General features: G+C 54.1%; 1 protein-coding gene across 27 annotated transcripts in view; it reads right to left on the minus strand.

Annotated features, from left to right (window-relative positions):
• The window catches only part of RIPOR3 (RIPOR family member 3), a 104,172-nt gene that overhangs the window by 41,829 nt on the left and 46,619 nt on the right, over positions 1 to 15,724 (minus strand). For all 27 annotated transcript variants that reach the window (XR_012419563.1, XR_012419562.1, XR_012419564.1 and 24 more), the window contains one exon: positions 2,640 to 2,758. Coding sequence is in view for 15 of the 27 variants with exons in the window: in XM_074005549.1 (XP_073861650.1) it covers positions 2,640 to 2,758 (119 nt within the window). In the remaining 12 variants the exon portion in view is untranslated. The remainder of the gene's footprint in view (positions 1 to 2,639; positions 2,759 to 15,724) is intronic.

Below are 15,724 nucleotides of genomic sequence, written 5' to 3' on the forward strand. Positions count from 1 at the left end.
TGCTTGAACCCAGGAGGCGGAGGTTGTAGTGAGCCGAGATCATGCCACTGCACTCCAGCCTGGGCAACAGAGCGGGACTCTGTCTCAAAAGAAAAAAAAATACAAAAATTAGCCAGGCGTGGTGGTGTGTAGTCCTCCAGCTACTCAGGAGGCTGAGGCAGGAGAATCACTTGAACCTGGGAGGCAGAGGTTGCAGTGAGCCAAGATTGCGCCATTGCACTCCAGCCTGGGCGACAGAGAGAAACTATCTCAAGAAAAAAAAAAAAAAAAATTTGAGAGACTGGGGTGGGAGGATCGCTTGAATCAAGAAGGTCAAGGCTGTAGCGAATTGCACCACTGCACTACAACCTGGGCGACAGAGTGAGACCCACAAAAAAAACTTTCTAGAGCACAACGGCAGAGCCTTCAATTACCGTACAGAGCGCAGGCTGCCTGCTCTTGAAGCTGCCCTTGGCTACAGGGTCTGCAGACCCTACCCCTCCTTCCAGACCACACAGGGGTCCCTATAGTGCTTCAGTGGACCAGCCTCACTCTGGGGCACACAGCTTGGAGAGGGTCAGCTGGGCTGGATGGCCCCCTAGCCAGGTAATCTGCACAGCTGACCTTCCCAGCCTTGATTACAGACCCCTACAAGAAAGTGAGGGCCTCTGATAAAGCCCAGAACAGGGCCTGAGTAGGTGCTCCATGAATATCTGCTGCGTGAACCGGGATTCCTAAGGTGCTTTCAGCTGGGACACTCCAGTATCTTAACCCTGGGGTCCTGGCACCCATGGGAAGGGAGGCCCCAGGGAAAGGTTAGTGAGCTGGGTGGGCTGACCTCGGCAGGGTGGAGGTGAGGTCCTATCCCAGCAGCAAACGCCCCTGGGAAACAGCTTAGGGAGCACACACAGGAGGGACCTGGCCTGGTCTGGGGATCGAGGGTCCTCCCCCAGAACCTAGCAGTAAGTCAATGCCTGCAGGTGATTCAGCAGGAACTGGAGGAGTGGGGCGGGAACTGCAGGAGGAGGGCACGTGTGTGCTGAGGCCCTGAGGCTGGGAGGGGAGAGAGGCAAGCTGCTGGGGCCAGGTCCCAGGGGCCTCTAGGCCAGGAGGGCACTGGGTTTATTCTAAGCAGTATGGGAATCTGCAGGGTTTCAAGTCGGGGAAGAGCATGGTGGGATTTGGTTGTTGACTGACTCACTGACCTACTGGGTTCTGCACTCTGCTCTGGCTGGGGACCCCCACCCGTCCACCCCACTGGCTCAGACAGACAGAGGTTTGGCCCCCTCAGGATATCGGAAAACTGCCCCAGTCCCCAGTCCTGCCCACTCGTAAACGGTTCCCTGAGGGCTTGCACAGTGCCTGGCATGAGGCCCTGGAGCCAGGGGACAGCAGGCCTGAGCTTATCAGGCTGTGGCCTCCGGGAGCAGAAACAACCTTCCGCCCAGGGACTTAGTACCTAAAGCGGGAGGTGACACAGGACGGGGCAGCAGGCAGGGCCTGGTCCAGCCAGCAACCCCGGGAACTCGGCCATAGGGTCAGTGCTGCCCCCCAGGCCCATCTGTGCCAAGCCTGCTCCCTCATCTGATAACCCCCCACGGCACCGGCCACGTTGGTTGCTGGCCCTGCCTCCCTCGTGGTTCCTTCCCGACAGCCCCAGGAACAGGGCGCACCCACAATTCCCACTGTTCAGATGAAGACAACAAGGCTGGTGAGGTGAGGTCACTTGCCCCAGGTCACAGAGCCAGAAGAGGTGGCCCCATTGCCTAGTCTTTCAGACAGGAAGAACATTCCTTCCCAACCCCGCCCTTAGGAGACGCAACCCTGCGCCAGTTTTGCTCTGTGACCTTGGGTCAGTGGCTCCACCTATCTGAGCCTCTGGTTTCTTGGTTTTTCTTTTTTGGTGTTTTTGTGGGTTTTTTTGAGATGGCATCTTGCTCTGTCACCCAGGCTGGAGTGCGGTGGTGCGATCTCGGTTCACTGCAACCTCCGCCTCCCAGGTTCAAGTGATCCTCCCACCTCAGCTTTCCAAGTAGCTGGGATTACAGGCACGTGCCACCACACCCAACTAATTTTTGCATTTTTAGTAGAAACGGGGCTTCACCATATTGGCCAGGGTGGTCTCAAACTTCTGACCTCAAGTGATCCGCCTGCCTCGGACTCCCAAAGTGCCGGGGTTACAGGCATGAGCCACCGCACCCAACCTGATTTTTTGGTTTTTCAAAAAAATGTTTGTAGAGATGGGGTTGTGCTATGTTCCCCAGGCTGGTCTCAAGTTCCTGAGCTCAAGTGATCCTCCTGCCTCCGCCTCCCAAAGTGCTGGGATTATAGGCGTGAGTCACTGTGCCTAGCCAGAGCCTCAGTTTTTTTTTATCTGCCAAGTGGACCTGCTAAGCTCATGCAGATCAACTTCTGGAGCATTTGAAATGATAACCATTCAGGTCTCAAGGAAATGATAGGTTTATCCCAACACCAAGATACTCTCTCTCAATCTCTCTCTCTTTCTCTCTCTCTCTCTCTCTCTTAATCTCTCTCTCTCTCTGCAAGCCAGCCTGAGAGTGAGCCTTCGGGTCTCTGGCAGCAGGAGGAGGATGTCCCTGCCCTTGCCCATTAACAAGCCCCGCCCCTGCACCCCGACACAGGACACGGGCGGAACTTACGCAATCCTCCGGCTCTGTGCGCTGCTGAAGCCTGCGAAGGAGGCGCTCCGGCCCACGAGCCCCACAGCCCCTGTGTCCCCAGGGGACAGGAACCGCAACCTCACTGACATGGCGGTCACCTGCAAGGAGAGGACAGGAGAGTCAGCCTGGCACCATCATCCGGCGAGTGCTGTCCGCAGGTCAGCCACCTTCCACCACCACCTACAGACCTCACGATGGCCCCAGAGTGTTGTGGGGGCTGGTACTGTGCCCGGCTTACAGGTCAGCAAGCTGAGGTCCCATAAGGGTAGGGGACCTGATGGGGGACAGTGATGGGAACAGAATTCGAACCCAGGTGTCTGTACTCTGCACTCTGTGCTCAGGTACCCTAATGCCGGGCAATGCTGCCTCCCAGAGCAGGAGGACGGCACCTCCTGAACACAGCCCTCTCACCCCCACAGACACTCCTCTCCCTCCTCCAGCCCTCCCTGAGCACCTAACACAGGTGAACTCTGCAAGGCAGGCCAAGTCCCCCCATCCTCAAGGGCCGAACAGTCATGATACAGAGTCTGTGTTGGAGTGATGGGGGTCCCCAGAGGGCATCTGACCCAGCTGTGAAGAGGTGCCCAAGAGCTGAGGAGGAAGGCTGGGGTGGGGTGAAGGGGAAGGGTGTCCAAGGCCGAGGGAACAGCCTGAGCAAAGGCCAGGACGCATGAGGGGCCTTGGTGTCATCCAGAAGCAGCAAGAAGCTCAGGGGGCTAAAGATGAGGTCAGAGAGGCCGGCAGGGCTCGGGTCCCGAGGGGCCTTGGTAGCCCCAAGGAGGGGCTTGGCCTTACAATGGGGCAAGGGTGACTGGGAGCCATGGGAGGGCTTTGAGAAGGGGGTGGAAAAGCCCAATTCACAGGAAGCCAAGCTGCTGGCGTCAAAGCTGCTTCCACCCCGATCCATTGCCCCGGCTCCAACCCGCCCTGCAATGGGGTCAACCCCGAGCCCTGGCCATCTTCTCTTTTTTCCAAACCATCTCTAGATTGGGAAAATGCCACCCTATCCCTTGGGAATGTAGGTCAGCATCTTCTAGCACGGGCAACTGGAAAGTTCTCCTTCATATCTAACCTAAATCTCAGCTGCTATGGTTTCATACTTTGCTCCTTTGCCAGGGTGGTGTCAATCCAAGGATTCCAGGGACCCCACTGCCCAGACAAAACCTATGAAAAAGCTCCAGTCCACCTAGGCCCTCATCCTCCTGCACGATGAGACCCCCACGTTCCAACATCTCTTTCCCCCAGGGGCCAAGTCCACCCTGCCACACCTCTGCTCACTTGGGGGCCTCTGCCTGGAAAAACTTCCTCTATGGAGCCACATCTGCGCAGCATCTACTAGTGCATCTCCTGGCAGATCTGTGCAGCCTCCACAGGCCTCCTCCCATATATCCCCCACCCCACAGCCCCACATGTGCTGGACACAGGAAAGCTTGGCAACAAAGAAAGTGGATCTGGGTTCAAATCCCAGCTGTGCCACTCAGGCTCTGGGCCTCAGTGATCACAACAGTAAAATGGGAATTCAGAAAGGACCTCCCATGGAGACTGCTGGAAGGACCAAGGAGAGCACGTCCTGAGAGCCCACAGTGTGCAAGTGACACGTCAGAAGGGCTGGCTCTCTCTGTGCAATTGGCTAAGACCCCAGCCCTGCGGGCGAGCCAGGTGAGCCAGATGAGCCAGGTGACTCAGGGAGAGCCAAGTGAGAAGTGAGCGGCTTCTAGCCCTGATGGAGGAAGGTAGCAAGCATTTGCTGACCACTCGCTGTGTGGCAAGCCTGGTGCCCCATGAGTGGCTACGAATCCATGAACAGCTATGAACCCATGACTAGCAGCGTTGTGTACAGATGGGGAAGTTGAGGCATCATTCATCAAATGCTCATTACTCATTACTAAGCTGGCCCTGCACTAAATGCTTTATGTAAATTATGAAATCCACACAACCCTCTTAAGAGCAGGAGCTTTTGATGACCTAATTCCATAGATGAGGAAACTGAGGCTCAGAGAAGTGATGAGACTAGCCCAGGGGCCCCAGCAGGGCACCTGAGCACTGGGTTTAGAACCCGAGGATGCCCGATGTCAGAGCTTGTCTTACCCGTGGTCAGGAGTGCCTTGCACTGGGGCCTTGCAACTGCCCCCCGTAAAGAGATCCCCCACAGTCCCCTCCTGTGCTGTGCTGTGCTAAGCCAGCCTGTACCAGCTCACAAGAGTCAACTAGGCCAGGCACAGTGGCTCACACCTGTAATCCTAGCACTTTGGGAGGCCAAAGCAAGCAGATTTCCTGTGCTCAGGAGTTCAAGACCAGCCTGGGCTACATGGTGAAGCTTCGTCTACTAAAATACAAAAAATTAGCTGGGGGTGGTGGCAGGCACCTGTAGTCCCAGCTACTCAGGAGACTGAGGCAGGAGAATCGCTTGAACTTGGGAGGTGGAGGTTGCAGTGAGCTGAGGTCATGCCACTGCACTCCAGCCTGGGTAACAGAACAAGACTCTAACTCAAAAAACAAAACAAACAAACAAACAAAAAACAAAAAAGAGTCCATTGTTAAATGTTCAGGAATTTTGTGAGCCTGTTGACATCATGTTGGTGGTTTGAAATCAGCCACAGTAAGAGTATTTACACCACAGAAAGTGGCAAGTTCTACAAGTTAGAGTTTCTGTCTGCTGCTTGTTAAACATTTAGGAGCTCCTCACTGCTATTGCCCCTATCAGCACCTATGCAGGGCCTGAGAAGCTGCTCAAACTGCTTGATCCCTCCAGCCAAGCCAGGCAAGAGAATAAGGACGGAGTAGGGAGCGATTCCCCAAGGTGTGTAGTTGGGACGTGCTCTGGAGTCAGCCTGAGGACTGGAGCTGAAAGGGGTCTCCCCAGCCCTTCCCTCTGCACTTCCCCATCAGAGGCCTTCTGGGCCATTCCTGGAGCTTCACCTCAGTCACTCCACTTCAAGGTCAGAAAGAAGGACAGTTGCTAAGCAGTTCCTCCCCATGCAATGCTCAAAACAAGCCCCAGGTCCTTCTGCTCAGTGTGAGAGAGAGGAGGACAAAGGAGGGAAACTAAGGCTCGGAGCAGACCTGCAGAACCTGACAGCAGACTCATCACTCACAGCACTATGAGGTTCAGTGGCCCCATTTTTCTTATGAGGAAAGAAAGGCTCTGAGAGGTGAGAGGCAACTCAGGGACACACATATTTCTTTCTTTATTTCCTTTTCTTTCTTTCTTTCTTTTTTTTTTTTCAGACAGGGTCTGGCTCTGTTGCCCAGACTGGAGTGCACTGGCATGATCTCAGCTCACTGCAACCTCCACCTGCTGGGCTCAAGCCATCCTCCCACGTCAGTCTTTCAAGTAGCTGGGACTACAGGCACACCACACCCAGCTAATTTTTGTATTTATTGTAGAGACAGTTTCGCCATGTTGTCCAGGCTGTTCTTGAACTCCTGAGCTCAAGCGATCCACCCACCTCAACTCCCCAAAGTGCTGGGATTATAGCCATAAGCCACCATGCCTGACCAGGACACACATTTTTCAAACTGAAGTCTGGCTCTTCCTTCTTCCACGTGCCATCGCCACATGGATTGGCTTCCTGGCTAAACCCTCCTCATCTTTCAGCCCACGTGTCCCCTCCCCCAGGAAGCCTTCCTGGACACCTCCCCACTCCTAGCTGTGTCTGGTGTTTCCTGTGGACGCTCCTGACTTCCTCTGTTAGAGTGGACTGTGAATGGTGACTTGTCTATCTCCCCATCCTAGACAGGGAGCTCCCTGCGGGCAGGGAGCAGGTGCATGGAAGATTGATAACACATCTTTATTGAACCAGAAAACAATGAAGGAAAGGTTGACGCTGCTTCCCCTACTTCACCAGGCTGTGCAACCCGAGAGGAGGGTGCTGGAATAGTAACAGTAATAATAATAATAATAATCACTATGTGCTGGACTCTAAGGCAAAGATGAACAAATGTTTTCTGTAAAAAGCCAGACAGAAAGGCTGGGCGCAGTGGCTCACACCTTTAATCCCAGTACTTTGGGAGGCTGAGGTGGGTGGATCACCTGAGGTCAAGAATTCGAGATCAGCCTGGCCAACATGGTGAAACTCTACTAAAAACACAAAAACTAGCTGTGCGTGGTGGCACACGCCTGTAGTCCCAGCTACTCTGGAGGCTGAGGCAGGAGAATCGCTTGAATCCGGGAGACAGAGGTTGCAGTGAGCCAAGATAAAGCCACTGCACTCCAGCCTGGACAACAGAGCAAGACTCCATCTCAAAAACAAACAAATAAAAAGCCACATAGTACATATTTTTGGTTTTTCAGGCCATACAGTTTTTGTCACAACTACTCAGTTCTAGCATTTTAGAGCAAAACCAGCTGCAGACATTATGTAAATGAATTATGTCATGGCTGTGTTTCAGTAAAACTTTATTTACAAAAGCTGCAGCAGCTGTTGAGGATGATGGGTGGCCCTGCCTCTGACCCTTGGGTAGCTAGCACTGCTTGCTACCTGCTCTAAGGACTTAAAATTGTCATTTCATTCTCCAACACCATATGAGACAAGTACTATTATTATCCCCCATTTTGCAGATAAGGAAACCGAGGCTCATGCCAGGCATGGCGACTCATGCCTGTAATTCCAGCACTTTGAGAGGCTGAGGTGGGCGGATCACTGGAGCCCCGGAGTTCCAGACCAGCCTGGGTCTCCTAATGAGAGCTGGTCCCTACAAAAAATTCAAAAATTACCCAGGTGTGGTGGCGTGCACCTGTAGTCCCAGCTACTGCGGGAGGCTGAGGTGGGAGGATCACTGGAGACTTCCCGGCAAGTCGAGGCTGCAGTGAGCTGAGACTGCACCACTGCACTCCAGCCTGGCTGACAGAGTGAGACCCTGTCTCAAAAGAAAGAAAGGAAGGAAGAAAAGAAGGAAAAGAAAAAGGAAAGGAAGAAAAGAAGGAAACCGAGGCTCAGAGAGGACAGAAATGAGTCCTCCGAGGTCACACAGGTAGGAAGTGCCAGAGCTGGAAGTGGACCTGGGCGCGTGGACTCCAAAGCCTGGCCTCAGGACTAGGCTGCGCTTGCTCCCGGAGCTCTGCTGAGGACACGCCCCGCTCCCAGGAGCCAGACCTCCTCCAGGAGGGAAGAGGCCCCAGGATGGAAATAGGATTGGGAGGGGGACCTGCCAAGCTAGAAAGGTAGCCCTGGATGGTGGCCGAGAAAAATCAAGCCCAACCTCTATTGGCTTCAGGGTGTTGCAGCCCCAGCCCCTGTGGGCCCCTTGGGGCCAGCGGACAGTGACGGTTCCCAGGCAGCTCAGCTGCGCCCCCTCCCGGCTGGGCCTAGTGGGGCTGATCCATGACGTTGACCTGGAGTCCAGCCAAGCTGTGTTTCTTGTGGTAAAAGAGACAGATCTCCCCCTCGCTGATTGGGGATGGGATGGCCAGGCTGAGACCCAGAATCTCAGGAGCCTTCAGCGGACAGTTTCTGACAGGTCCAGTTTGTCACCTGCGACTAAGGGTGACATTCCTGATATTTAAGCATTCGCACAGCAGCAAGTGGAGGCTGGGTGCTGGAGCAGGGTCTTGAAGACCCTGTCCCCTCCCACCATATGTCACCACGCCTGCTGGGGCTGGCATTAACCCTTTAGCTACCGGATTGTGGGCAGGTCTAGGAGGTCCCTGGGGAGGCATCGGGAAGAGAGGAGGGACGCTCGGGGGGCTTAGGGCAGCCCTGGGTAACCAGCACTCTGCAGGCATGAGAGACAGGGCAGAGACCCTGCTGGGCCCCAGGGCAGAGCAGGGAGGCACAGAGTCATGCAGTTCCCAAACCTTTGGTGGCAGACAGGACAGCCTCTTCCACTCCGTGTCCCTCGCTGCCTCGCTCTGGCCTGGCACTTAGAACTGATGCCGTTCAGACCTGGCTGGTGCATGCGGGGAGAGGATGCCAGATGCTCCCAGACACTGGGGACTGTCCTGGACCTCCGTCCCCAAGGTGTGGCTGGAGGAAGCAGAGCCCACTCCCGCTAAATCTGTCCTGCTCACTGCTGGCCGAAGCTGCCCTGCGTCTCCTCCCCACTGCCAGCCAGAGGGAACCTGCAATTTCACCTCATTTAGAGGTAAAACATCTAAATTTAACGTCATGGGCTTTCGGGGCTGGGTGGCTTTTATGCCTGAGTCCCTCACTTAGGGCTCTTTTTTATCCACTCAAATGCCAGCCAGGGCTTAGTTTGCTTATAGGAGTTTCCAAAATAGCTCATTTGGTTTCGCATGAAAGGAAATGGCAAAATAGCCCAGGAAGAGGAATGTGAGTTTACACAGAAGACAGACGGGCGCCCGAGGAGGCTTCTCTGGGAACCAGTTTGCCTGTACCAGAGGGGGCCCGAGAAAGTGTGGAGTCCAAGAGTCCAACTCGTTCATTTTACCGATGGCAAGACTAAGCCCAGTATGGTCACACAACTTGCCTGGACCACCCAAAGGCGACTGGAAGAGCCAGAAGGACCCAAACTCCTCCTCCCTGCCAAAGCACGGGCCTCAGCCGGAGCCCCCCTCCAGCCTTTGCCCTGGCTGTGCCTTCTGCCTGGCACACCCCTCCCTTCCCCCAGGACTTCCATATCACTCTCTCCCAGCCTGCAGGCGTCACCACCAAGGCCACCTCCTCAGAGAGGTCCTCGCTGACCCCCTTGGCTAATGTGGCCTTGCCCCTCACCCGTATCCTTCAAAGAACTCACGGTTCTGACTGTCTCATTCATCAGTTAATCAAGTATCCTTCTCAAGAATCTTAGCTCCTGGGGGCAGGGAGTTTTTCTGTCTTTTTAAAAAAAATTTTGGGGCCAGGCACACGCCTGTAATTATGGGCTCATGCCTGTAATCCCAGCACTTTGGGAGGCTGAGGCGGGTGGAACACCTGAGGTCAGGAGTTCGAGATTAGCCTGGCCAACATGGTGAAACCCTGTCTCTACTAAAAATACAAAAATTAGCCGGGTGTGGTGGCGGGCTCCTGTAATCCCGGCTACTCAGGAGGCTGAAGCAGGATAATCGCTTGAACCCAGGAGGTAGAGGTTGCAGTGAGCTGAGATCACACCATGGCACTCCAGCCTGGGCAACAAAGTAAGATTTTGTCTCAAAAAAAAAAAAAAGGAAAGAAAGAAAGAAAATGTAAATATATATATAGAGATATATTTTATAGAGATGGGTCTTGCTATGTCGCCCAGGCTGGTCTCAAACTCCTGGCCTCAAGCGATCCACATGGTGTGAGCCACCATGCCCGGCCTGCTTGTTTTTAAAGAGTGTATTTAAATGAAAAGAGGCAAATTTAAAGGACCCTTGGTTTAAATAGAGCAGGTTGGAACCACCCTCACGGCAGCCCATGGTCCTGGCTCTGCCATCCTCCAGAACCACCTGGAGCCAGGCGGGGACACCCAGGTGTCTCTGTGCAGAGGACAGCGGCCTGATGGACAGACAGATGATGAGTGCCCTGATTTCTGATTTAGGAGAAGAACAAGCAACTCCTTGGGAAGGCCCAGTGTCCCCTGCTGTCCACTGTCCCAGGACTGCAGGCAAAGGGACGCCTCCTGCCCGCAGACCAGTCAACAGCAGGCACGGGAGTGAGGACCGGCGTCCAGGGAGGCCGCTTCCCTCTGTCTGTCAGTCTGCAGCCCTGGGTCCCAGCCCACTCCACTGGCGTTTCCCCAGATAAAGATGACTCATGAATTTCTGTGAATTATCCAGAGGGTGTTTTAATTCAAATGGCCCCATCACTGCCCCATCACCACTCCCACCAGCCATGTTAGGGGTCAGGCAGGGGTCACCTTGAAGACAAAGTCTCTCTTTGGGAGAGAAGCCTCTTGAGGCCACTGTGGGGGTGGCTGTGTATCGGGGCGCCAGGTGGGAAGGCAGCTGGGGCCTGCCCAGGCTGGGGAAGAGAGCATGGGGCGTAGGGGGTGAAGGAAGATAAAGATGGGGCCGTGGGAGGGTCGTGGGAGGGTTGTGGGAGGGAGTGGGGGAAGCTGGGCCTCCAAGAAGCACAGGCTGACTTGGGGATCCCATCTCAAATGCACCCCACCCTGGTCTCCAGCTGTAGGAGCAGTGATAAGGATGAGGACAGGCAGGAGGGACTGAGATGAGGTGAGAGCAATTGGGGACTGCAGACAGACCCCTGACACTGAGGGAGTGAGGTGACCTGGTCGCTGTTCCAGGCCCAGCAACTTTGTTTGACTATCAAAAACCGGAAACAGGCTGAGTGTGGTGGCTCATGCCTGTAATCCCAGCACTTTGAGAGGCCGAGGTGGATGGATAACTTGAGGTCAGGAGTTTGAGACCAGCCTGGTCAACATGTTGAAACCGGATCTCTACTAAAAACACAGAAATTAGCCAGGCGTGGTGGCGCATGCCTGTAATCTCAGCTACTCGGGAAGCTGAAACAGGAGAATTGCTTGAACCCAGGAGGCAGAGGTTGCGGTGAGCCAAGATCGTACCACTGCACTCCAGCCTGGGTGACAGAGCGAGACTCCAACACACACACACAAACAAATCCTGAAAACAGCAATAATGCCAGTGGTACCCAACACGGCCACAGGACTTGTGCAGTGCCAGGCATTGCTCAAAGAATTCACTCACTGAATTCCTGGTACCCAGGAAGTCTGGCCTCGAGCCTGTGCTCTGCCCCCACTGAACAGACCCCCTCTTTCTAAATCCTGGACACTGGGCTGGACACACAGCCTGTCACTCACCCCCACAGCTCCCCTGGTGTGGGGCACTGTTACCATTGTATAGACAAGGAGACTGAGGCTCATCGAGATGGAGCCACCTGAAGTGGCAAGTTGGTAGCATTGTGCCTCCAATGACTCACCTAAAACGCCTGCATAAAAAGCCAGGTGCACACTTTGGGAGGCCGAGACGGGCGGATCACGAGGTCAGGAGATCGAGACCATCCTGGGTAACACAGTGAAACCCCGTCTCTACTAAAAATACAAAAACTTAGCCGGGCGAGGTGGCAGGCGCCTGTAGTCCCAGCTACTCGGGAGGCTGAGGCAGGAGAATGGCGTGAACCCGGGAGGCGGAGCTTGCAGTGAGCTGAGATCCGGCCACTGCACTCCAGCCTGGGTGACAGAGCGAGACTCCGTCTCAAAAAAAAAAAAAAAAAAAAAAGCCAGGTGCAGTGGCACTCACCTGTAGTCCCAGCTACCTGGGAGGCTGAGCCCAGGAATTTGAGGCCAGTTTGGGCAACACAGTGAGCCAAAAATAAATAAATACAACACAGGTAAAGTGCTTGTGTATAGGCAGTGTGGTGCAGGTGGGTGTATGCCTGACCTGGGGCCCATGAGTGACGAAGGGATATGCAGTGTAAGGCTCTCCAGTCAGAAGCCCTCGCTCTGGAATTGGTTATGGGAGGGTCCCTGGACCTTGGCATGTAATGCTTTGCTGTGGAGGCTGTCCTGTGTGTTCAGCAGTGTCCCCACACCAGAAGCACAGCCCGTGACAGCCTGGCACATCTCCAGACACTGTCACACGTCCCTGGGCTGAAGGCATCTCTTTGGATCTGGGCTGGAGCATTCATTGACCCATATGGTGGCTTAGGCATAATTTTCCATGGGCAAGATGAGTAGTATTGAAGACACTATGGCATTTGGTTGGCTACAGTATTGCACAGGCACCTTCCCCTCACACGAACAGGTGTGGGACTCTGGCATAACACAGCCTGACACCTACGGAGGGGGCCTGGATCTGCAGCTCCCACAGGGCCTCTGCCACTCCAGCCGTGACACACACACATGCTGTCACCAGCCTAGGATGTGGACAAAGCCTGTAGGTCTGAGACCAAGGACATGAGCTTGGAGGAGCTGGCTGGATTCCTCAGACCTTTGGGGCCCCTTTGCCAGAGCAGAGCCGAGACCTGCCTGAGACCTGCCTTCATTGCAACCCTGGCCTTGCGGCACGGCTGCCCGGGAGGAGAGACCGGCGGAAGGGCTATCTCCCCTTTCCATCCGAAAATAAACAAACGAAAAATGCCTGAGTGTGATGAACACACGCACTGGTCAGGCTCAGCTCCACGTGGGGAGGGTGTAGATTCAAACCCAGGTGGGTTGAACTCCGAAGCGCACCTCGGCCAACCACTGGTCACTGGAGTGAACTGCCCCCAACCCTCTGTCATCTCAGGGACAAAACCCTGCTCCCCTCCACAGGGCTGGACGGCAGAGCAGCTTCCCTCTACAAAACAGTCAAAAAAACAAAGACAGACTTCCAGGCCTGCCGCTGCCTGGGAGAACCCTGAGGTTCCTTTTTGGAGTGACCTCTCCATAAGACGCACAGGCCATGCATGGGCCCACGAACATGTGAATTACTTCTAGGATCAGAAGACAAAAAATGATTCTTTAGGTCAAAGAAAATGTGTTATTATATAATAGTAATGTATTCATTGTTACACCAAGTTGTAATATGCACTTCTCCTTTTTTTTTTTTTTTTTTTTTTGAGTCAGAGTTTTGCTCTTGTTGCCCAGGCTGGAGTGCAGTGGCGCGATCTCGGCTCACTGCAACCTCTGCCTCCTGGGTTAAAGCGATTTTCCTGCCTCAACCTCCTGAGTAGCTGGGATTACAGGCATGCACCACCATGCTTGGCTAATTTTTTGTATTTTTAGTAGAGACGGAGTTTCTTCATGTTCGTCAGGCTGGTCTTAAACTCCTGACCTCAGGTGATCTGCCCGCCTTGGCCTCCCAAAGTGCTGGGATTACAGATATGAGCCACCGCCCCCAGCTCACTTCTCCTTTTTTTTTTTTTGTGAGAGACAGGGTCTCACTCTATCATCCAGACTGGAGTGCAGTGGTGGGGTCACAGCTCACTGCAGTCTTGACCTCCTGGGTTCAAGCCATCCTGAGTAGCTGGGACTACAGGTTCGTGCCACTGCACCCGGCTAATTTGGTTTTAATTTGTTTAGAGACAGGGTCTCTCTATGTGGCCCAGGCCGGGGTGCAGTGGTGTGATCATAGCTCACTGCAGCCTCCAGCTCTGGGCTGAAGCGGTCCTCCCACCTCAGCCTCGTGAGTAGCAGGGACTACAGGCGTGAGCCACCACACCCGGCCCTATTTCTTATTGGAAGGGCCCCTGCAGGCCAAGATGCTCGGTGCCCAGGGAAGTAGGATAGCATGACCCTGCCCTTGACCCCTCCCAGCCCTCCTGGGAATCTGTCTCCAGCCACCTCCAGGCCACAGGCTCCTTCCCCATCTCTTCCCCACCCAGGAGCTGTGGTACACAGATCAGCTTAGCGTTTCCCACGCTAAACAACTGAAACTGAGGGTTTTATCTCCCACTCTGCTTGCTCCCAGTTCAGCATGGCCACTGGCCTGGCCGAGACAGAGCCGCTGGAAATGCCCGGCCGGACCTCATGCTTGACCTTCAGCATCTTACTTAACCCTCGCAATGCAGGGCGGTGGCCTCCACTGGGTCCTGCTCAGCCACTACTCCTAGAAACGGTCTGGGGGGTGAGGGTGGGGCCCCCTGGAGAGCCCGTGGACGTGTGTTTGTGCCATCGCAGTAGTACACCCACCCCCTTCTGCTTCCGCAGAGCCTGGCCGGCTCCTCCCCATTCCAAGGAGAGGCTCCTCCTGCTCCCACTTCCCTCCTTTACATTCGGCTACTACTCTTAGGGGTGGGCCTTTGTTTACTTTGCGTTTTCCTGATTCCTAATGAGACTAAGTATATTTCCTTAGGTTTACCGGCTTCCCAATCTCCTCTTCTGGGAATTACCAGTTCCTATTCCTTTGTCCAGTTATCTGCCTTCTTCTTCTTGATTCCTGGGAGCGGCTGATAAATCCCAGATGACCATCCTTTCTCAGTTTTCTCCCAGCCCCTCACCTTTTAATCTTATATTGTTCTGTGTGTGTGTGAGTGAGAGAGAGAAAGGGGGGGGGGGAGAGAGAGAGTGAGTGAGAGAGAGACACAAGCTTCAAATACTTATGTGGCCAAATCTGTCACGGGTTTTCCTTCTGTGTTTTAGAGTTTGGAAACTGCTTTCTCAGTCTCTAAGATTAAGTTGCTAATCTGTTAACCACTGGTATCTAATTCCCTGGGGGAGAAGCTTGTCTTCCCAGCCAGGCTGCAAAGTCCCCCAGGGCATGGCTCCATCTCCGCCTGAGGAAGGCCTTGGTCAAGATATTCCACTGCTCCTCAGAAATACCCTGAATTTGTCCCCTCCTTCCCACCTCCACCCCTACTCACCAGGACTAATCCCTGCCTCCCCCTTACCCTGTGCCCCACATGAATACCACAGTGATTAAAAAAAAAAAAAAAATCCATCAGAGGCCAGGCTCGGTGGCTCATGCCTGTAATCCCAGCACTTTGGGAGGCCAAAGTGGGCAGATCACCTGAGGTCAGGAGTTTGAGACCAGCCTGACCAACATGGAGAAATCCCATCTCTACTAAAAATGCAAAATTAGCCAGCCGTGGTGGCACATGCCTGTAATCCCAGCTACTCAGGAGGCTGAGGCAGGAGAATCGCTTGAACCTGGGAGGCGGAAGTTGTGGTGAGCCGAGACTGTGCCATTGCACTCTAGACTGGGCAACAAGAGCGAAACTCCGTCTCAAAAAAAAAAAAAAACCCAAAAAGAAAAGCAAAATGTCCATCAGATCTGGATGCAGCGGCTCAAGCCTGTAATCTCAGCATTTTTTTTTTTTTTTTTTTTTTTTTTTTGAGATGGAGTCTCGCTCTGTCCGCCAGGCAGAAGTGCAGTGGCCGGATCTTGGCTCACTGCAACGTTTGCCTCCAGGCTCAAGTGATTCTCTCACCTCAGCCTCCTGAGTAGCTGGGACTACAAGTGCGCACCACTACACCTGGCTAATTTTTGTATTTTTTTTTTTTAGTAGAGTTGGGGTTTCACCATCTTGGTCAGGCTGGTCTAAAACTCCTGACCTCAAGTGATCCTCCCGCCGTGGCCTCCCAAAGTGCGGGGATTACATCCGTGAGCCACCATGTCTGGCCAAATCCCACCACTTTGGGAGGCCGAGGTGGGAAGACCGCTTAAAGCCAGGAGTTTGAGACCAGCCTGGGCAACATAGAGAGAAGTAAAAAAAAAATTGGGCACATGTTCTCAGGAGCCCCTGAGG

Source organism: Macaca fascicularis, chromosome 10, assembly GCF_037993035.2.
Source record: "Macaca fascicularis isolate 582-1 chromosome 10, T2T-MFA8v1.1".
In the NCBI taxonomy this organism is placed as follows: domain Eukaryota; kingdom Metazoa; phylum Chordata; class Mammalia; order Primates; family Cercopithecidae; genus Macaca; species Macaca fascicularis.